This window comes from Aythya ferina (genome assembly GCF_964211825.1).
Source record: "Aythya ferina genome assembly, chromosome: 3".
Taxonomy (NCBI): Eukaryota; Metazoa; Chordata; class Aves; order Anseriformes; family Anatidae; genus Aythya; species Aythya ferina.
This window is the reverse complement of record NC_140298.1, coordinates 49,364,547-49,387,905: the sequence shown is the minus strand read 5'-3', so window position 1 is coordinate 49,387,905 and position 23,359 is coordinate 49,364,547. Positions and strand designations below refer to the sequence as shown.

Genomic DNA, 23,359 nt, shown 5'->3' with positions numbered 1-23,359 from the left:
TACATGATTTTTGCGTCTGGCTCTGCTGGGTAATGAACAGCCACTCTCTTCCTAGAAAGCCTCATTCCAAACTTGTGAGGTGTCTTGGTGACCACCCCAGACCAGGAGCAGCAGCAGTCTCCACACCCCTTGCTCACTCATCCCGCCACGTGGCCCTTCCTCTGGTTTAAAAAAAGAAGAAAAAATTCACAAGAACTCATGAGAGTCATGATGTGAATCAGACCAAGGAGCCCATTGATTGACAGTGCCAGTACCCTTCATCTTGCATTAGCATTTAACAAACCAAATCTTCAGTGCAGCTGTGCATGCAAAAACCTACCGGCAGGTCTAGGGGGGAAAGAGCCCTTAGCTCTTGGGGTAGGAAAAAGGATCAGCACAGAGGGCCCCTCCTCGTGGTATCTATACCTACAGGGCATGAACAGCCAAGTGCTGCAGCAGCACAGCTGTAAAACTACAAACCATTAAAATACTTTCCATTCCCCTCTAGTAGTGGCTTCTCATTAAAACACTTATTGATCCTGTGTTTCATAGAACGTGGGGAGGAAGAGATGGGCTTGCCTTTAATTCTTTAAAGCTTAATTCAGTTGTAAATTGACCTGAGAGTATCCTTTCAACATCTGTTGAATCATTACACTTTGTGAAACAGGAAGGCCATAAACCAGCAGGGTCTGAGAAGCAAAAAGCCAGAAGAAGGGCTGGGACAGGGGAAAATATACAAAGACACTGATACGAGCTTATGGAATACTGTACCTCGATGCAGGAAAAGCAACAAGGATAACCACGTAGATTCACATAAAGTTTTAGAAGAGACTTAATTTGGAAAACACATTGCAGTAAGTGTGTGCACTTACTTGCCCACTGCCACAGTAACACACATTTTAATGAACTGCAACCTAGGTATTGGCCTACGAGCAAGGAAACTGTACCAAAGAACAGAATTCAATTTGAAGAAGAACTAGGCTAATATTAGGAAATGAAAGAGACCAACACAATAAAATGTTACATGTTCTACTCCCTCATATAATTGTAAGTACTGCCAGCCTTACGAAGTTATAGCCAAGAGGTAATGCAGTTAGCAATAGTTCATAGACACATACAGACAAAAGTGAGCTACTAAATAAACCTCTTAATGGGATCCACAAAAATGCCCCTATATTAAGTGCCATAGGACAAAGCTAAGTAAATACCACAATACTGGCAATACCCTTTAGGCAGGGGAGCAGTACCAGTCCAGGTAAGCTACAGAGCCTTGCTGTTCTACCAGTTCTGCATCCTGCCTCAATCCCCTTGTTCCTTGCAAGCCTTTTATTGCTTTTCTTTCAAATCCAGCCTAAATTTAAAGCCAGCTCAAGATTTCTCAGATGCAGGGAAAATGGTGTTTCATTGGCTAAAGGACTGGTGTCTGGGGACTGCAAAGCTGAGTTTTGAAGCACTGGCAGCTGCTAGGCTCCCAGGATGGGGGAGTAACAGGCTCAGAGAGATCAGCAGAGTCAGGTAAAAGAAATTTCACGAAGCCAGAGAAAAGCACAGTTACTCAAAGGTTTCAGCAGGGGCTTTTGCCACATAGCAGTGCTCTGGGAAGGGCAGAGCTCACAGACTTGAGATCCCACAAAGTCCAAGCAGATAGTCACGGGGCAGAAGGACAACAGCCTGAAACTGATTTTACTGCCTCTGCCCATCTCGGTACCCTGGGGAAAGCAGGTCTCACCTGCATCTAAAGCTGGTGCTCTCTCCATCACAAAGCTTCTCATTCACTGGCAGAGCTATGCCACTGCAATTACACTGATAAAAAAACCACCAGTACAGCTCACATCTTGTTAATACTTCTGACAGTGTAAACTCAGACTTTTGCTAGTATTTCTCTGCCTTTGCAGGACAGTCCTGATTGCTCAGGAGCCCTCAGTGTGGTGCAGGTGCTCCCCATGACGCATCCATGCAGGCTGAACTCCAGCCAGCTCCAGGCACACAGGTATATGAGACCAAACCCTGGCTGAAGCCAGCAAGCCTGCGATAGAGCCTGTTAGTTCAGTCAGCACAGGCCAGAGAGCAAAGAACAGCAGAGAAGTAAACAAATGCTTTTGTGATCACTTAGTATCTGCTGAGTATAAATATTCAGGTGTTTGTAAAGTATTTGCCATGGCAGATACCTGGTGGCCAGGAGGAAATATCATCATAGCATTACCACACTGGAACGGTTATTTATGATAAAGAACAGCCAACCCTTGCAAAAAGAATGAGCTGACTTCATTTAAGATACACCAGACTAGAATCGATTGCCCAGCAGCAGATCTCTCTCACACACAGATGTGCAAGTTTCGTAAGAGTCTGTAACAAACTTTTCTTTAGACTATCAAGAAGTTCTCCAAAATCAAAAAGAACATAAGACATCTGCAGAAAGATGCTTTAAATAACATTCTCTATAAAGTATAGTGAACAAATAATAAACATACTACAGACACCTGAAGCAGTCCATTATCATTTGGCTCTTCTACTCAGTGAATGCAAAAAGGTGCTCTCCTGAAAGAACTGAATACACAGTCTTTCGAGTAACATATACAAAATCTAAGAAAAGCTACTGAGCCTGTCTTTCTCATTCCTTCATTTTGAAGCTTCTGTATCTTCCACCTGAAGCATTATGGCAAACTGAGGTGTTTTTCCCTTTGCAGGGGAAAGGAAGTATAGGGGAAGGGAAGTAATCAACCCTTCCCTACAGGCACCCATTCAGCATACTCTCTATATAGTAGAGTATTAAAGTGGGCTGTAAATCCACCCAGCAAATGTGCATGTGAGAACAGTTACACCACTGCCTTGGCTCCATCCTTTGCAAGGCTCTGGCAATAACTCTGAGTTGTTATTGTTATCACTACAGCAAACTACTGAAACAGGCTAGAAGCTGTCAGACGCTCAAGCATGAAGACATGAGGGGAAAAAAGCTGCTCACTTCACTAGGTCTGAGAGGAGCTGTGTCACCTACCTGTGTCTGTGGATGACGGCATTAAAAGCAAGCCCATCTGCCCAGCTCGTCGTGAAGTTCAGGACATTGACTTGACTGTAAGGTCTCGTGGACTGCCGAACCCAGCTCAGCAGGATCTTCTCGCTGTTAGTTTGCTGCAAATCTGACATGATGTTCTTCATCACATCCTTCACCTGCAAGACAGCAGCAACTACTCCATACAGACACGTTCTCATCTTTTCCTGCTTAAAAAACCTTTGAACCAAGCCACTTCACAAATCAGGCAAGGGTCTTTTCTGTGAAAAGGTAGGCGTCAAGCTCTAACTCCTTACATGAAATGTAGGAATAGGAACCTTCAGGCCATCTTTATACTCTGCTGACTACAAGAACCAGTAAAGCATATGTAATAAATGACAAGTTACCCCTACCTTACAGCCCTCCCCCCACTCCTCAGTGCTGCTGTCACTCAGCATGGACTATAATATTTCCCACTGCCTTGTGCTAGGGTTCCAGTAGTAAGTAAACCCCAAAAATACAACTTTGCAGAAGTTTTTGGCAAGAACAGGATAACTGCTCAGCCAACACAGGAAATTTGCTGTTTGATGTGCTATGTACAAGCATCTGCTGAAGTTCCTCCAAGCGAATTCCATGATCCTCTCAGGTATGTGGATAAGCCAGGAGTAATTCAATCTATGCAGCTGAGAAACAAACCTACAGAGCAGTGAATAAAGATGTAAACCCAACACAGCTACCAAGATAGTGGGAAAACATCTGCAAACAGAAGCACGTAAGTATTGAGGAAGGAACATAAACACAATGCTTTAGCCTGAAAAGCCTCTTCAACAACCTTAGGAACTGATCTGAGTGACTGAGAACTTAGCACATATGAGAACGTGTACTGTGGGAGGCAGCCAACAGACAGAGGTCAGAAACCAAACATTGGCCTGCCTTTATTTACCAGCCCAGAATAGAAGCAGTTATTTTCTGCTGCCAAAACCCCAGAAAAGTTTGAGAATCCCAGAAGATAGATGCGCATGATTCCTGGAAAGGAAGAGATCTCACAGCAGCCTCCTCACCTGCCAGTGCAGGATAATGCTCCACAGCAACCCCAGTGTCAGCTTGTGATTTCCATCAACGATGTCGGTTCCTCCGATATTCACCAGCTCCACCTGGAGAGGTCAGACCAACTCTGCATCAAACAGTGTTACCAAAGCTCCAAGTTGCAACCCCATCCCACGTCCCTGTCTGTCCAGCCATGTGTTATCAACTGTTCTGAAATAACCAGCAGGAAGAAAGAGACAATACTCTGTCACCTCTGGTTCTATCTCAGCTTGTCACAACAACTGCTTAAACAGGACACCAAAAGATAGCACCAATGAAAACGTTCATTTGGAAGAGTTTTTATCCTCTCCTCTAATATACCATATATACTAGCAGATAAAACTGAGCAATAGACGGGCAAACATGAAGCTTTAAAACACGAAGCTTTAAAAAAAAAAAGTTAGGAAGCAGTTCTGCTCCTAAAAAAAACACTTTAACTCCTTAATTAAAAATAGGTTTGTCCTTTGCATGAACCAGCATCCAAATGGGACAAGTTTATATAAGGAAACCAAAAATTCAAGGGAAAAATAAAATGTTCCAGTTTCCTATATGCATAGGAGCACATTTAAACTCAGTGGCATTATAATTGAGAATGTTATAAACATAAAAACATGGAAAGAGAGGCAGGGAGATGATTACATCAGTGCGTGGGAGGGCACAAGAGGCTACCCACTCCAGCATCACGTATGCAGCACTCAGGAGAAGAGAATCCCAGAGCACACCACCAGACACTCGCTCACTTCTACTTCGGAGTCTGAATCTGGGCACCTACTCTCCATTCACACGTTTCAGAGAAAGAGGCACCAACTCTGAACCAGCTTCTGGAGGAAGCCAACAGCAGCACACTGCATTAAGTCACCACCATGGCCTACAGAAATGGGGCTAGGAACAGCTGCCTGTGGCTGATGAGAGATATACCTCCTGGGGTGTATGTTCACACACTGCAACACATTCCCATACAGTACAGAAAGTGGGGCTCATTTTTGCAAATATCCCAAGCCAGGAGCCGACCTCCAGCCCCAGGGGCGAGCAACACCATGTGCTCAACACATTGCTCTGTGGTGAAGGTTTCCTCTCCCTTGAGCACCCCTGCTCCAGAACAAAGCAGTGTTACCCACAGTGCCTACCAGAAATGGATCCTAGCTTGCACTAACCCTAAGCACTGTATCTGGGACCATCACTGTTCATATTGACAAAGCCTGCACCAAGGAGCTGGCTAGCAATTCAACAACAGGGACAATCGGAAGACAGTAACTGAGCCTGTCCTCTGGCTGTCAGGGGATTTAGCCTACAGTAGACAAGAACAAACACAAAGTTTCATTTTGTTTTAGAGGGCATCCCTGGTATGTAAGAACATAATGGCATTCTGTATTTTTCCTCTTATCACATAACCATGAATAGCTTGAATTTTGCAAAATCTGCTTGTAACCTCATTGCTTTCAGATACCGTCTAGGCAATTTCCAGTTCCCCATAGCTGTCTCAATTAGCAAAAAATCAAATCAAAACTCTGTTGCTGAGATTAACATGGAACCACAAATTATACTTGAAAGTAGTAAGGAAGTTTGGATTTGTGGGTTGTCCCCTCCTAATTTTCACAGCAGCTGGAATAGAATCCTAATGTAATCCTCTTTGCAAATGCTGGGCATGTACTTTCTAAAGGCAACTGTAAATTAAACAGGCCAAAACAGGTCAAAAAAGTCACCAGTGCACACCATTAAACAACTGACTGTAAACCACTGTAGAACACAAGGAGCAGAAAGCAAGACAAAAGGTTAGGGGCACAAAAATAAAGCAATTACATTACAAGAGATATTTTTCACCTGCAATAGAAGTGAAACATTCCTGAGAATGGGTAACAAAAAAAAATTATTAATCACAAGCATTATTATTGTTAAGTACTGTATTCCCCTTGCAACCTACACCATACATGAAGGACTCCACATGCCCACTTTGGTATTTTAATGATTCTGAATTAAGCCGCTGTTTTCAGCAGCCACCTAACAACCCATTAGGTGGTAAGCGGACTACTAAGACCTGAGCAAAGACAATAAAAGGAAGCTGACTGTAGATTGTGTGTTGTGTGTCTTCTCACACACACACACACTTTCTAATGAAGTTAGGCAATAGGCATAAGTCATATACCTGACCTTAATAACCTTCAGTTAACTAAGACCATCTGTTTATTTCTAGAAATCCTGATCCTGCCAGCTTAAGGAAGAATTAATTAATTATTGTAACTCAATATCATTTAATTTATTATCTTCATAAAATAAATCAATTTCAAGATGGAAAGACACATTACTTATCCTCAGAAAAAAAAAAAAAAAAAAAAAAAAAAAAAAAAGATCAATATTTACAGTACCTCACAGAAGAAAAACAACCCACCACTAAACTTTGGCTGCTTCCTAGAAATATGACACTAGTCCACCAACGTGGAGGGGAAAGTGCAGCATTATACAGCATGTTTGTATCACTCTTCAATCAGCAGTTTACATAAATATGTCAGTGCCTTTTTACATTAGATGTATTTTGTTGCCAGAATGTTGTTATTAAACTATTTCAGTGCCTTGACATTTGCAAATAGAAATTCTAATTATAGAGAACTATGCTTATCAGGATTTGTTATCCAGGGGAAAAATAAAATCCTTTTGCTACAGCACTACTAGTTTCCAGGCAGAAAGAACAAAAAATAAAATAAGCAGCTACTATTCTCGTTTTTCTTAAAGAACGGTGGTTGGTTCCTTTTGTTTGCTTGTTTTTCCTGACCTGTTAGCACAGGACAAAGTTAGGAACACTCAAGAACAATTTGGCACAGGGATAACAGATGTCACTGGAAACATCCTCAAGGATTTTGAGAGCAGGACAAGGAAACACAGAGATACAAAACCTCTCATACCGTTACAGATTTGCGTACAAGTTATGCATCTTCATTGGAAACTAGCTATTTATCCTGCCATCTTCATGAGCTATACATAGCAGGGTTTCAAGTCAGCTTTGTTTATGGAACTGAACACATCTTAGCAAAACAGAGTTTAGTTATCTTAGTATTAAGTTAACATTTTAAGATTTCACAAAGCTGCCAGACATTGAAATACTACACTGGATAAAGAAAACGCAGAACAGTTTATCTATTCCTGCTGAATTCTGATTCTAGGTGCCAAAATCTTTATCCTCTGCATTTTGAACTCATTTACAAACAAGAATAAATTAAAGAGTATATCAAAAGCAGTTGTGGAAAAACATGCTCACGTTGTTTTGATGCAAGACTTGCAGCACTCGGTTGACATTATTTAAGGCATGTACTCTTGTAGAACCTCGTTCTTTAGGCTGGAAATAAAAATGTACAATCTGTTTATATCAGAACAAACTTGACTCATCAAAGCAAAATAAGTAAATAATGGAGTAAACAATAGGAAATTTGTCTTATTTTTGTTTGCTTGTTTGTTTTTTTAATAAGAACAAAACCAGACAAGATTACCCCCAACAATTTCAAAATAAATATCAAAATGAAAACTGGTCAGAACAATATTCCTCAATCTGAGGTATAGGACAAGTCTTGGATTCAAAGTATGCTTCAGTTTACCTTAAGCAAGTCCAGAGTTTTTATTCCCAACATCTGCAGAATTACATACTGGCAATACAACAGCAAAGTGGGAGTTCCTGGGGAAAATCTGAGGGTTTTGAATGTTTGCCAGAGTAGTTGAAATTTTTTGGCTCCCAAGAGGGAACAAGCAGCAATTGATTTTTCTGGCACTGAAAGCCTGCTAAATCTTTGCACACTGGGAAGAAGTTATACTTCCTTACTTTCTCTTCCTTTTAATATTGTGAGGAGAAAAACAAAAAATACTGCAACTCCTGACAATACCTGCCACTCCGTTTGCCTTTAATCCCCACAATTTAATTCCTAGAGCAGAACATGATCAAACTGAAAGAGCATGGAGCTGACCTTGGAACACAGTAATCAACAAAATCAGAAACCAAAAAACTTGGTTTGAGTCAATAGACTTCAAATCAGACCCCTAAATCGTTAGAACTAGTGAAACGCATCTGTTCAGAAAAATAAGACAAGCTTACAAAAATTTAAATGACTAAGGATTTCCTGTTAAAGGCAATAAATCAACTTGAGAGTTTTTTTTATAAAAAGTGAAATCAAGAATTTAGTTCCAAGTGATGGCACAGGTTTCACCATGTTTCACATTCTATCTGACTGAAAAGGCACTGATGTTAGCAGGGAAAGAGGTTACAGCCCTGCAAGCATTTTCTGAAATCTAAACAAGCCTTGAGTAGTTTTTCAGCCCTTTGCTATCTGTAGGACCACAAAGGATTTTTCCAATGGAGATGCAGATTTGTTTTGCCTACTGCATGTTGGTTTTTTGTTTGTTTTGATTTTCTTTTTAGGATTTTTTTTCATGAGCATATTAGAAAAAGTCCGCAGGTATGCAGCTAAAAGCGGCTCTTCTGGACCATCCAGAAACAGACCTTTATAATATCTCTATTTTAAAAAAAGATATACTATGTGAGTAACACCACTGGCTTTACAAGCTTTGCTAAACAGCATCTTAACCCTCAAAAGAAACAATTACACAATTAGCTCCAGCCTGACCCCATCCTCCGTGAGTCAACCTCCCTGGAATTCCACTAGAACTGTAGACAGCATGTCAGATTACACACCACAAGCATTTTTAAAATCAAAAATCCAATGGCAGCTTTTGTTTTGATAGCAGTGCAACTCATATAACATTTCTCTTACCAGAGGTTTCCCTGTCAGACCTTCCAAAAGGTCCAAAAGTTTCCTTCCATCCTTCAGATCTGTGAACATGTCCTTGACTGGGGGTGTCCCACTCTGCAGAGCAAACAAACAGAAGTGGTAATAAAAACAATGTGTAAGCAAAACAGCCCTGAAAATGGCACTTTTCCTTTTTTATCTTACAATTCAATGTTATTTTTTATTTTGTTATAAATTACTGAACAAAGTAAAACCCAACAGACTGTGACAGTGATCGGGAAGGTATCCCTTCTTTCTCCATTTTTTTTCTTCTCCCCACCTCTGTTTTTGTGTTTCAGCAGCCTCTTACTAAGAAACTGAGTAAGCATATCCTAGCCCACATTGGATAGATGCTTTAACATGCAAGGATGGCAGAGGACAAAACCCAGCAAGTTTGATGAATCATTTGCAAAAGAATGTTTTGGTCTAACTAAACCCAAGGGTGGAGGAAAACAGGGCTTTTCAGAAAAAATCTGTTGGGACAAATTCTCTGATTTTAGACTAGAGGTGACAGAAGGGGGGATAAAAAAGAAGACACAGGCAGTCAGCCGCTAAGTGCAATTACTTTTTAATATTCATCTACTGATTGCCAGGAGATCAATTAAGCTGCTGCTTTCATTGTCCCTTTGAAAGGCCAATTTGAAAAGAATAATATTTTCTTAGAAGTACCTAAAATTCTAATATTTCCTTTTTTTCCTATCCCCTTGTTTTTACAACATCGTTCTTCAGAAAGAAGGCTGTCAAAAGTCCACCTGACAAGACACAGATTAGATGACATTGATCTGTACCTTCATTCATCTCCTCCTGCCCTGACATCCATTACTGATTTCCAAATGCTGGCTAATAAATTACAAAAAAAAAAAAAAAAAAAAAAAAAAGCAAAGGAGCTCAAAGCTCAACTCCCCTCTGAACCCCATTTTCTGTGGAAATACTTGTTTTCCCCAGAAGTTCATAAAGGTCCAATTTAATTGGGTTTGATACTACTGAAACTATGCCCATGAAAGCAGAGCTGAATAGTTGCAGAACCACCTATTGATCTCGTGTACGGAAACGCACCTCAATCACCCATAGTGTAAACCACCTAAACTAACAGTAGAAAGAATGGCCACATAACTAAGGTCCCTTAGATAACGTACACAGATACTAGCCCATTTTTGAAGCTAAATTAGTTTTGCAATGAATTTTCCTGACAAGTTTATTCTCCAGTTACTTTAGTCTTGCCTAAAAATGTGTATATACACGCTTACACGTATGGCAGACTGACACCAAGTAGGAGCATTCACTACATGTCAGTGATAGCGTTCTGCCGTCACCTATGGCCACTGCCTGAGCTCAGCCATAGCCTTCCTAGCACAGGAAGGGACGAGGCTTTTACCCTAATGCATGCACTTCTCAGATGCTTCAGATGCTTTGCTTCTGCATAGCAACTTAACCAAACCTTTAAAGCACGCTGGAGCACAAGGACTGGCATACACTAGAGCATATCCAGGGAAACCTCTCATACAGTTTATGGTTGTGTAATGGGAGGAGGTGATCCACAGGAGCAGGATGAGAGCAACATTTCGTTGAAATTTGGTTTGCATCACCACACAAAAATGTCTAAAAGTCAGTTGGTAAGGGCATAGAGAAATTGTTCACGTGTCCAGGAGAGCAGGCAGGAGCTAGCAGAGGTCTGACTGGATGCAGTACCATTCAGACGCTGGTTGTGAAAGCAAATGCCTGCTAGCTATAAAGTGGCTGCTCACAGCCTAGCATGACCGGGCTGTGTGACTGCACTGCACAGTCACGAGGCAGTGAGGAATTCGGACAGCTTCCACTGCAAGCACCTATAGACTTCTTCCCCTTGGCAACAGACAGTCCAACTGCTATTACACTTAAGCTTATAGCTTGTTATTTTTAATTCTCTAAATTACAGAAAGTGTTTAAATACCCTACCTGCATACTCACAGCAATAAAGCCAGGCTCTGCACATGACTCTTAAATCAGGCATTTTTTCATACAACAGACTGTTAAACACAAATAAAGCAACACATTCATGTATAACACACATAAATAGAAAACACAAGAACTGAGAATGTTATATATCCTCAATAAGTTTGTTGCTTTAGGTCCAGAAGGGGAAAAAAAAAAAAAAAAGAAAAAAAAAAAAAGGATCTGCTGAAAAAGTAGAAAGATGCCTCATTTACTACTGTGTAATAAGGATGCTGAGAGTATACACCCTTCTTTCTTCCTTTCACATCTTCTCCCTTCACACCCATGAAAGTAAAATGAATAACTTGCTGCCCTTAGCCATTTGCTTAGCAGGTAGTGGTATGTTCCAGCCCTATGCACTGCACCCCTGCTGCAATAGTGGAAATAATCCAGATTCACTTTCTAACGAGAATGATTTTTTCATCACTGGCCATCAGAGCACCACTTCTTTTGGTCAATTTAAAGAGGCAGCTGAAGGGTATTAAATTATTTCTGCAATCTAAACTACTCCTTCCTGGATTATAAAAGTATCCGCTAGCCTCAGAACAAACAGACATGGCAACATTAAAAGCCTACTTATTTAATGGATTAAGCCTAGCAAAATGTTCTCAGTGGGAAGGAATTCAGCCCATAGGTAACCCTTCTGCAAGTACAGGTGACTGCAGTTGGCTAGGTGGGAGCTGTAGCACTGACCCCGTGGCCCATCACGACCTCCCCTGCATCACAGCCTACACAGGAGCAGGGGTCTGGGGGCAGCTGCCACCCACCCATAGGGGACCCGTGCTGGGGCAGTTTGCTCCTGGGGGATGGATGGACCCTATGGTACAGAGCCGTGTGGGAGCAGTGCTTGGAGAGCTGCTGCCTGTGGGCAGCCCCCGCAGGCTCAGGTGGGGAAGGACAGCATCCTGTGGGAGGGACCCCACGGGGAGCAGGGACAGGGAGGGACTGTGAGGGAGCAGCAGAGACGAAGCATTAGGGACTGACCACAGCTCCTGTTCTCCTGCACTGCTTGAGGTGAGGCAAGAAGGTAGGAGAGGGTGGTGGATGGTAGCAGGAAGGTGGTTCTAGTTCACTTTTAGTTCTCCCTGCTCTGGTCTGTTAGAAGTTGGCAATAAGTTATATTAATATCCCTACGCTGAATGTGTTATGCCCATGACACTCATTGTGGTCCGTATCTCAACCCATCAGCCTGTTTTTCCCAAGTCATATTTTCTGCCTGTTCCTGTGAAGAGGGGGACTGAGAGCATGATGCAGTGGGGCTGAGATGCCTGCAGTGTGAAACCACCACAGCCCATGGGGGCTCCCATGGAGGGAGCACCATCCACACCAGGCTGAGGTGCAGCACAGGACCCTGCTGCCAGCTGCGTGCTGGGCAGGCCACTGAGCTCTGTGGGCCGCTTCTCCTCCTGTCCTTGCCCACAGCCCCGTATCCTCACCTCCAGAATGAGATCTGGCCTTCTAGAGAAAGTCTGAATGTGCAGATATGTAACACACACACACCTGAATTAGATAAAAAGCATCTCTCTGTAGAGTCCACAGTATGCTAAGCCAAGCTAAATTTCTCCTTTTTATAGTATTTCACTCACTTTTTACTTTAAGACAACTCAAGCAGAAGGCAGTTCAACCTCTGCCAGTATGCCACAAGGAGTGGCACTCCATCACCAAGCATAATAAATGAAGAAATCTAAGTTCATGCATTTGAAGACTGACAGTGACAAACCATATTAAGCCCTCAAGCAAGGGCAAATTGCTAGTCACACTTGTGTCGGTAAGTGCTTAAGGGCCAGCCTACACTGAGCTAAGGGCTGTACAAACACAGGGCAGATAATGGGCCCTTTCTCCAAGACAAAACAGGGTCCAGCTTACACTGGTAAGATAGTATAAAGGACAGTCAGGGACACACAGTGTACCAGAAGAACTGTGCCAGCTCAGGGTGTAAAACATTCACATCCCCCTCACCAAGCACTTGTATCAGTTAACAGAAGGTAGTTTTTCTCAGCTTAGCTTACGTTTGCTGTGACAGAAAAAAAAAAAAAAAAAAAAAAAGCTGGCAGAAACCTCTTTCATAGCCTGAGAGGGCTTTGCCAGCAAAGCTGCAGGCACAGAGTTTCTACAAAAGAGACAAGGGCTTCTGAGGCAGACAAAAGAACATAATTAACAGACTTAAGAAAAGGCCCCATTGGTTCCCAAATGCATTAAACTGGCAGCAGGATAGGAGCTGATTCATTTAACAGGGATTGGCATAAGGAAAAGAGGAAGAGGGAAGAGAAAGCAAGGCAGAGCAATAGCAAGGAAAGCAAAAGAAATACAGAGCTAGAGACTTCAGGTAATCTGTGGACAGGTCTAAATTGTGCTGTGCTGCTCTAACCTTGGTGTGGCAACACAGGTTATCCACCACAGGATTCATGAACAAGGATCAGAACCAGCCCACCCCCTTACATTGAGTTTTGGCAGTGCTTTTGGTGCAAGACCTTCCCCTAACACAAGGTAAGGGGGACACAAAGAAATCTTGCTAGGTATCCACAGCAAAAAAAATGCATTTTATATTTACTCATAAGATCTGGAGAAAAGGAGGCTGGGGTGGGAACCTCATTGCTCTCTTCAGCTACCTGAAGGGAGGTTGCAGCAACCTGGGTGTTGGTCTCTTTTCTCAGTTGACAAGTGATAAGACTCAGTAAACATCTTCAGTTTGTACCAGGGGAGGTTTAGACTGGGTATCAGGTAGAATTTCTTCTCAGCAAGGGTGATTAGGCATTGGAACAGGCTGCCCAGAGAAACAATAGAGTCACCATCCCTGGAGGTATTTAAGAGACACGTGGATATGACGCTTAGGGACATGGTGGTTATGTTAGGTAATGGTTGGACTTAAAGTTTCTTTCCAACCTGAATGATTCTATGCCTCAGGCAGCAGCTACCTCTGCTCATTGACCTCTGAGCTGGAGACCAGACCGTCAGTGGTGATACCAGTCAGCACAGGCTTCAGCTGTGCACGTTCCAGCGAGAGCACTGCCCCACCTGGGGAGAAGCACCCAATGCAGGAACCTCTTCCTCACAGCAGCAGCCCTGGCATATTCACTGGCCGTCTTTCAACCTCTCAACCTGGATCAGGTTTAAGACCATGACTCACACTTCCTTGCACACATCTAGCATTACATGCTGTACAAGGGAGATACAAAGAAAGCTAGTTTAGGCCAGCCAACATGACTGCAGAAATCACTCCTCCTGTTTGTCAGAAAATGTTCCCAGGAAATAAAGGAAGCTAGAAGCAAAATCTGGATCAGATTTTTTAATTATTTTTTTTTTTAAAGAGTCATCCAGTACTATTGAGCATACAAAGATCAGCCATAAGCATTCACAGTTCGTTGCACTAAAACCATACACAGCTGCAAGGCAATCTTCCTTGAATACTTTTTGTTTGGTTTACAGTAGAACATTCTCAACTTTCTCTTTATTACTAAAAAGAGGAAGTGTATCAAATTGAGTTTTGAGTCAAGTTACAGTAAATTAAAGGGAGTCACAGATTCTTAATACTACATAGGGTCATTTTGTGTTTTTTCTTTTTAAACGTAAGTTTTCTTCACAACTGTTTATGCTTTTGTATATTGTTCTTGGACATGAGATTATACGTAGAGTTAGCTATTAACTGTAAAGAAAGTTTCAGTGTCTCTTTAGTTGTTTAACTAGAAACATGCAGGGTTTTTTCTTATGTCATCAGTTACTTGCAGCAGAGAGTTTACATGTTCTTTAAAATAATTAAAGAGGGTCTGTTACTGGAATCATTTTCTAGTAAATGGATGCCAAAGAGACTCAGGGGTAAAAGATATGCCAACTCTACTTCAAATCTTCTTCCATGACACTGATTCAGTCCTCCTAGCTGCAAGATGGGAATGAGGATGAAGGTCCTCTTGGTTCCACAGTAATGCATGCTGATGGTTACCAGGGAAGTAATGCATACTGTACAAGTGTATGCACGATCTTCCCTAGTCACTGCAAGAAGATGAGTTCTTGTTACTCAGAGCAGACACTGTACAGATCATCTGCCACCTCAGAAACACCAAACCACCCTGAAGGTATATAGGAAACAGGACATCCTGATTTTCCACCAGATTCTTCTGATATTTCAATGATGCTTATATAAGGACAGAATAGTTTTGGTTTAAAAAAAATAAATAAGTGTTTTTAATGTCCAATAAAACGCTTAGTAAATAGATCAAAATAGTAGTAGAACTGCAAAGACTCTTTTCCCCTTTCTCAAGAAAAAGGGGAAATAATGAACAGGTTTGGCACTTAAACAAAAACATGAGCCATTTGTCAAGTTCAAGAAGATTCCCAGAGTATTCATAGTAATCACCTACTCAGTTTAAACTCAGTTACAAACAAGGCAAGGAGTAAGAGCTACACTTTACCATGACCAACACAGGCTAAGAAACATGTCAAGTGCTGCTACATCATGAGACCAGTACATGGGAACTCAATGTGGGAAACAATTCAGAAAGCAAAAAGGTCATTGCAAAAAGTAAACAACTACGTCAACAAATAAGAACTGATAAATCTTGCCAATTTATAATTTAAGACCATAATAATTGTTTACAGAAGTATTTTTATTAAAATATGTGACACTTTTTCCATTCTCCTTCCATTGAGATGGAGGAGTTGCAGAACAGCAGACAGCTGCTCGCTGTACTGTGAGCTGGCAGATGTACTTTGCGTATGCTTTACTACTGCCTTTAGTATTTCTTTGCTCAATGTGCCTGAGCAGTTGTGGAACCAGTAGACAACACTAGTATTACGACTATAAATTCAAGTAAAAAATAAGTTAGCCATAGGAAAAGCACACCTTACAAGAGAGAATTAAATATCGCTACCAGTACTCAAAAAAATTACTAATAATAATTACAAAAAACTGAAGAGCTACTTAAAGCTCCAGACTAACAGGAAAAAAAGACCTGTCACTTAGACACAGTAGAAAGTTTAATTCTACTAAACATTAGGCAGAAGTTTACAGAACTCCAAAGCTGAAAAAGCTTCATTACGTATAATTACTAACAGTGGCTATTTCTTATCACTGTAGGGGGTTTGTTTTTTGTTTTTAAGAGCCAGCTAAACTTCAGCATTGTGACTTGGTTCCTAAAAAAGAAGAAAGTCCTGCTGACCAGGCTGACTACTGTTCTCATTAGCAACTAGCAGTTGCAGGAATGGCTGTGCTTCAGTGTAGTGAGTTTAGCTGACAGTGGCTGAGAAGAACTGACAGACATGACCACTCCAACAGCTGGGAGGGTAACAAACTGAGATCAGGAACCAACAACCTCTAATTCAAGTCCAGAGCACTAACCAAAACCAGCAGTGACTGCAGTCCGTATCAGTACTGCAAGCTTTGAAGTCCAGCAAGGGAGATGCCGTCTGCAGGCTGTCCTTAGAGCAGAGGCCAACAGCAGTTAAGAGGAAGGCAGAAAACTGGCAATTCTCATGCTTTATCTAAATCTAGGAGAGATCAGGAACTGCTTTGTATTATTGCTGTTACGATATAAATTCATCATTCTTACTGTGTTTCATAACCTATAAGAAGAGAAAATATTTATTTTCCTGCATCTTGGTTAATTCACATCCTATTTGACCTATTCTCAGAGGAAGCACTAAGCAGTCCAGTCAAGAAACAAAAAGTGAACTAAAGGGAAACATTTCAAGGCTTGTGTGAACTTTAGTCAGTTCACACAAACACTGATTCTTTTCCATCCAGGTGGTTTCTCAGGCTGATGCCTTTAAGTAAGCTTTGGCTACTTCTATAAGCAAGGCTACATCTTACAGCTTAATTCAGCAGTAGAAAATGGCAAGAACAAGTAGACTGAATAATGTCTTACAAAAAAGCAATTACTTCCTTGCTTGTACCACAAAAACTGAACTGGGAAAAGAACTTAGGTGATGTCTCCTTGGACAGATAAAATTGCCTAATCAATCTTTTTGATCTCTATTCTTGCATGATTAACACATTTAACTATGTAATTCTCCTGACCAAAGAAATCCCACCCAAAATGCCTTCAGCTTCAGGTATCCCAGGTCATCTGAAATTAATTATCCTGAATAGGCATGCTTTTGTCTTTGGAAAGATTTATCACATTTGCCAAGAGTCAGCAGTGGAGCAGCAAAATGTCTTCACAAGTATAGGGTCAGACATTTATTATATGGTAAAACAACCCTTAGAGAAAAGAAGAAAATGAAGGTGCAAAATTTTTGGAAAAGATCTATAGGGCACACTGCTCAGAAAGTTAAACAAGATTTTGCATTTATCACAAGAATTAATTCCTAGTGTAATGGAGGAGGTAATGTTTTAATTTTAAAGACACCTTTAAAGCCATCACATTGCAAAGCATTCCAAGTACAGGCTCACCAGTCTGTCCACTGCCCTGACTTCTCTTCTTTATTTTATTTGGTGTCCCACCAGGGGAGAGCTTGTTTAGAGAGCTTGGTTAGGAAAGAGAGGGAAATACATGACAAAATGGAAGGGAGAGACAGCTCCCAGGCACACAAGTATTTTGAAGCTCCTGACACCTTGGAGCAATGCCCCCAGATGGCTCCCATTCAACTGAGAATTTAACATTCATCTGCACCAATGCCTGCTAAAAATAAATAAACAAATATATCCAGCATCCTTTTCACTGAATACCATAAACATCTCCAGGGGTTCAATGTTCTCTCAGCAAGCACAACTTTCTGAACAATCAAGTGTTTTTGCCGTCCCTGTGGGAAAACTTCCCAAATGCAACGAAGATAGGATTCCCCAGGGAAAAGGAAAATCTGTTTGCCCATGCTGGATCTGTGAGCTTCCTCTAGAGTGACAGCACGAAGCTCTGACAGGCTGTGACAGATCTGACTCCACAGATCTAAATTAAGAGATAGGGCATCATGTTTCTTGTGCTGACTCTGGGTCCTACCTGCCAAGTTCAGGAACAGCGGAAGAGGAAAGTAACCCATCTGAAAGCAAACTTGGAAAAGGAATACCTTGGAAAATGAGAACACAAAAGCCAGCAGAGACTGTCTGCTGCCAGATAAAGAAGACAAGTCTAGGACTGCTTACACAAGAAGATGCAAAAATATTACTGACCACACGAGGATCAAATTCTGTAAGGGCTGGCATGGTGAGGAGACAGAGTGGAAGAAGGGGAAAGGAAGGACAGACGGACTAGCTCTGCAGTTTTGACAGGAAAAACTGTGTCTCGCTGGGCAAACAACTACACAACAAAGAAGAAATAACAAGATAGGAAGGGTGACTGAAAACCCTGATTTGCCAGGGTTTGCTGGGCAGTCAAGCTCTCTGGCACAAAAGATTGTAATTGTTAGTGAAGAGAAAACAGGATCACAGGAAGGAGGAGCTGTAAAGATACGTGGCAGGAAAATCTGTACATGAAGCATCTAAAGTGGGACACGAGACTCCTGAATATTTCATCATGCCTGTAAGATCTCCTAGAAGCCTTACAGACTTGTCCAGACTGAAAATACAAGTACCCTACCACCATGCTATTTGTCAGCTGAAGTGTCACACGTCTGTATGACCCACCCCAGGCCTGCTGATGTTCCATGCAAATAGACTGAGATTGAAATTACTTAAGAGTGAAAAAGTCAAAATTAAGGTTGATTGCAAAATCTCTGTTCACTCCTGTTATTTATGTGTAACAAATACTGTATGCATACACATTATCAAACAATTTCTGTACCTTCTCCTGGAGTACTGACTTATACTGTACACAGACTGGACCTGCTCAAGCAAGACAAACAAGAAGCACTGTGCAGAAGAGCTATCTGGAAGTCCTGCCTTAACCCATCCTGTGGTAGAAGTTAAGAAGCACGTATTAAGTGCAGAAAAACATTGCAAGAAGGAAAAATACTGGCACTATGGTTAATGGAGCAGAAAGCTATCCTGTGAAACTGGATTCAAACTCTGCTTTTAGCCAAGAGTCTTTCTGTAATGCTAAACAGAATAACTTAAAACATAGTTTTTTAAGTAATCAGTAACCGTATGCAAGACTGAGATCTCCCTAGACCATTAAGCCCAGTCCTTGATGACACAGGCATCATCGTCTTGAAGTCCCTTCTCTAGGCTGATCAAGCTCTATCTGAAAATCTATTACATATTTTAGGTGGTTTGCAGAAAAGATGAACCATCTGAGGAGCTCTAGATTATCTGAAGATATTTCCGTAAATATCAAACCCTCTGGATAAGCTAATCAAGGTTTGGTTGGGTAGTGAAAATTAGTAACTACTGATATTTACCTTTATTTGCAATGGCTGTAAATACACAAGACAGTCTCCTGCATTGCAGAAGGGTGCTCTGAAAATATATCCATTAAAACCTGCAAACTAGTAAGCCTTAAAGTCATAGTTTAATGGAAACTGAGGAAAATGCTACCTTTAGCTTCATGTCATGGTTTAGTAATAATGTAGTGTACACGTGGCCATATGCTCAGCGAGCAGAAAAAAATACTAGACAATTGAGTAATAGATAACTGAGGATAATCCGTTCTGAGTAACAAAGTTCAGCAGAAGAAGCAGTACAAGATCCTTTTCACTCCTGAAAAGTTCAGTAAAGCATACAGGTAAGGTACATTAATTCTAGCACTTTTTTCCCCACTTTTGACCTCCCAATTTTAGAACCTGAACACCCTTTTTTCAATGCACAGTCATAAATACGCAGCCACAAAAATAAAATCAAACTAATGCAAGAGGTGACACGGGAGTGTCAAAGATATAGAAAATACAGTTTTAACATATGTTCTTCAAACATAATAATTATCCATACAGTTTGATACATTGATTAGTGGGTTATACATAAAGAAACAGCTAAACCCGACTCCTAAAATTACACTGGACAGAGCAATGGAAAAAGCATATAGGGAAAAACACCACCTGTGGCTCAAGATAAAGAGCTATGCTGAAGTGTTCTGCGTTAGTATTTGTTTCAATGTCAACTTCCCTATTGGTTAAAGTGTGGTAAAACAGATTATTTATCCAACAATTTTATAGTGGCTACAATCTACAAAACAGCTAGATTCACTTTAACAAAATATCTCTGCTATGTAACCATCATAGGCTTGGGAGTAGTAGTACATATTGCTCTGCCAAGGTGAAAATTTCTGTAGTAAGCACTGAGGCTTTGTTGAGTGCATTTATTGACCTTAAGTCTCCTTAATCCACTTTAAATGTACTTGTGTCTACATTTCAAAAATAAGCGGAAGTAAGATGCATTTAAAGTTTATATGAAGGGCACAAAAACAATTTACTGTACTCTAAAATAGAGCAACAACTTTTATCAGGTGCCCAAAGCAGGTATTGGCACCTCCCAGCATACTCAAGCCTTACTGTGTATCAGTCATCTACCTATTCTCTGATGCGAGAACAGAGACACCGCTCTCTTCCTAGATCCTTTCTAAATCTACATTGAATTGGTTTAAATCATTCAAGTTAAATAATTTTGAGTACATTGTACAATGGCATACAAAAATCTTAAAATTGCAAAAACAGATTATAGAGCCTCAGTTGTTTACATTTTGCATTTATGCATCTAAAAGAAGTTGGTTAGGTAGTGAAAGACATTTAAGGTGGAAGGACAATTGAAATTCTTAGAGTAAAATTTACAATTCCATACAAAATTCCCAAGTTTCTCTTTCATTTTCTCCTAGAGAAGTCAGAAACATTCACCCAACCTCTAAAATATCTCAGTCCTACTAAGCAGCCCAATCTAGCTCACAGAAAAGGAATTTTTAACAACTTGCTAAATGCAAAAACTTCAATAACACTAATCTATCTCTGTACATTTTCAAAACACAGTTGAAACTAGACTTCCTTGCACAGGGAGATTTCTGCTTAACACCAGCAATTTCTTTGCAATTCAAACGTTCCAGTTCATGAATCTTCATATATCTTGATCTTAATATGGAAATGTAGGCATGCTCAAGTTTGAATTAGATATGCAGTAGTCAGGAGTATGTCCTTTAATATAATTCTCTTCAATTATTAACATAGCTTTCATAACTTCAGGTACTTTAATGGGCCATGAAGTCACCAAGTTATTTCAAATTCAACATCTGTCCACACCCTCCAGGCAGGGAATTCCAGGGACTAAGCAGGATCTGTGCAAATACATGGCATAAAAGGAAAAGCCATTTCATAAAATACTTCCATGTGTATACAGGTATAAAGGCTGAAAACAATTGTATGTATTTCAACACAAATCACGTCCATAACGCGCAGAAACAAGCCACATAACACATTCTCAGTATCACTACCATTTCCATGTTCATGCCATCTTTAAGCCAGGGTAAGTCTCTAAAAATAAGCCTTCCTTTCTCACCAAGTTTTCACTCCTTACGCGATCCTGCCCTGCCTAACCCTGCTCCCAGAGGACTGTTCTTCTTTTTCAGCAGCAAAGGCAGAATAGAAGTAACCAGTTACACATACACACCACTCCCCTAAAGAGGAAACTAGCCAAGCATGCCTTGGATTAAGAGTGCAGGATATCAGCTTTCAATCAAAACAAAGCTAGGCCAAAAATGAATCAACCAAGGCCACAAGCCTTGCATTGCCCAGTGTCTTATTGCACAGGAAGGGAAGGAAGGTAAATTTTTTTTTTTTTCTGCTGACCAAGAACTTCAGAAGGGCAATGCTCCAGCGGAAGCTACTCATTGCCATTGCACTGTCACATTGCTTTAAAGGGCACCAACATTCCCGCTACACTTGCACCAACTTTCAGTACTCCACATGCACGGCCCTTTTCATCAAACTGGGATCACCAGGAGTTATCCTTATCCCACTTTCAGCACCATACTAGCTAGAAGAAAGAAAAAAAAAGCCACTGATTTTACTCTGATCATAGCCCAGGTTCGTTCACACTTTCAAACTATAAACGAGGGAAACTTCCCACAGGCACAGCATGCCTGGGCAATGTGTCATTTTTCACTATCAGCAGAATGGCATAAAAAGCAGGCTTTAAATAGCATCCCAAAGCAACCACCACTTCCTTTCTCTTCTGAAAGCATAAAACAAGCACCTCAACAAGTCTCAAGTCAATAAAGAGAATTAAAAGAAGAAATGTGCAGCATGAGAGCCAAGGAAAAATCAAAATGAGCAAGCAACTATACAAGATTTCACACTCAAGACTCAAAGTAGCAATACTAGGCGGCCTCAACTGGAGGTGTGCAGAGTGCTTTGGATGAGTAAAGCTGACTCAGCAGCACAGAGTAAACAAGGTGACAAGGGCTCAGAAGCTAATTTAATGCACTCATGCAAAAATAAACTGTTTGAAGTAAGAGGACTAAAAACCAGACACCACCTTACAAATATCTACATATCTGAAAATATTAACAAACAGAATCTTTCATTTTGAGTTTTTAAATCAGGTGGATAGTATTTTTTTGTTGTGAGAAATGCTTATGTGCATGTGGAAAGATGGAAGGAATATATATTATTTTGTTTAGCAGAGGTATGTTTTCATTAGGCATTTTGACACATTTTACTAAGAGTATTCTACAAAAGTAAAAGCAAAACATTTAACCAATACTGTTCTAGGCAATACATCACAAAGAATAAAGAAGTATTTTCAAACTAACGTTACCTTGGAAAACCGAGCATTTATCCATTTTGTAAACGTCTTTTTCTGTACATCATTGTGTTCATCTGGAGAGACAAAATAAGAAAACCATAAGTGAAAATGCATTCTTCTTAATCTTAGCTTGTTCAAAGCAGGTCATATTAAACACTGCTCAGACTCAATGGCAGAGGTGTGGTATTTTTCTTAAACCCAACCTGTCAATAAAGCTACTGAAACCCATACCTAACTTTGGTACTTGAAGAGTCATACAAGTGTTTCAGCCTTGACAGCAATCACAGTATCTACTTCGCATTAGGCTCAGCATCTCAGCACGGGGGCAAAGTCACAGGCTTCTCGGTGAAGAGCAGCATCCTATGAAACCATGGGCTCTTGATCTACAGACTTTGTCAACACTTCTTCATCCTGAAGCACTATTCTAAAAACTGCTGAGGTACTTCCTTATGCTTCCAGTGCAGGTAATAGCCTCCTTCAGGAAGGAGATAACTGAGCTCACATGTCCTGAAGGGATGGGGAATGCCACCACTGGGGGCCAGCCAACAGCTGGAAGGACTGGGCAGGATGAGGAGGAAGGATGGGAGAGCACCTACGGGTCAAAGCACAGCGAGGAGCAGTGGCCTCCAGCTCAGCAGAGAGAAGGCAGCTTTCCAGACTGATCTTAAAAAATACATTTAGAAGTCAGCTGTAGTTTTACAGAGCCCGTCCTATTAAACCAGGCTGTCACCTTCAGCGTAGCTCTGGCCATACCACAGAACACCTCTCAGGTAAGCTACACAGAGCAGTGCTGAGGGCCAGACAATGCCTCATCACCTGCACTTAAATGGCAGTGAATTACCTGATGACTACAGATGAGGCAAAGGAAGTTCACATACCTTGACTTCTCAGGCCTGCTTGCTGCAGCCAATGAGGAAAAGAACTGGATGTGTATAGCCTGTCACAGACCTTAACCTCAAACCTATGCAGTGGACCCCA

General features: G+C 41.1%; 1 protein-coding gene across 3 annotated transcripts in view; it reads right to left on the bottom strand.

Annotated features, from left to right (window-relative positions):
- The window catches only part of UTRN (utrophin), a 366,839-nt gene that overhangs the window by 287,771 nt on the left and 55,709 nt on the right, over positions 1-23,359 (bottom strand). For all 3 annotated transcript variants that reach the window (XM_084513507.1, XM_084513506.1, XM_084513508.1), the window contains 5 exons: positions 22,394-22,455; positions 8,806-8,898; positions 7,305-7,382; positions 4,030-4,122; positions 2,975-3,147 (listed from right to left, as the gene is read on the bottom strand). In XM_084513507.1, coding sequence (XP_084369633.1) covers positions 2,975-3,147; positions 4,030-4,122; positions 7,305-7,382; positions 8,806-8,898; positions 22,394-22,455 — 499 coding nt within the window. The remainder of the gene's footprint in view (positions 1-2,974; positions 3,148-4,029; positions 4,123-7,304; positions 7,383-8,805; positions 8,899-22,393; positions 22,456-23,359) is intronic.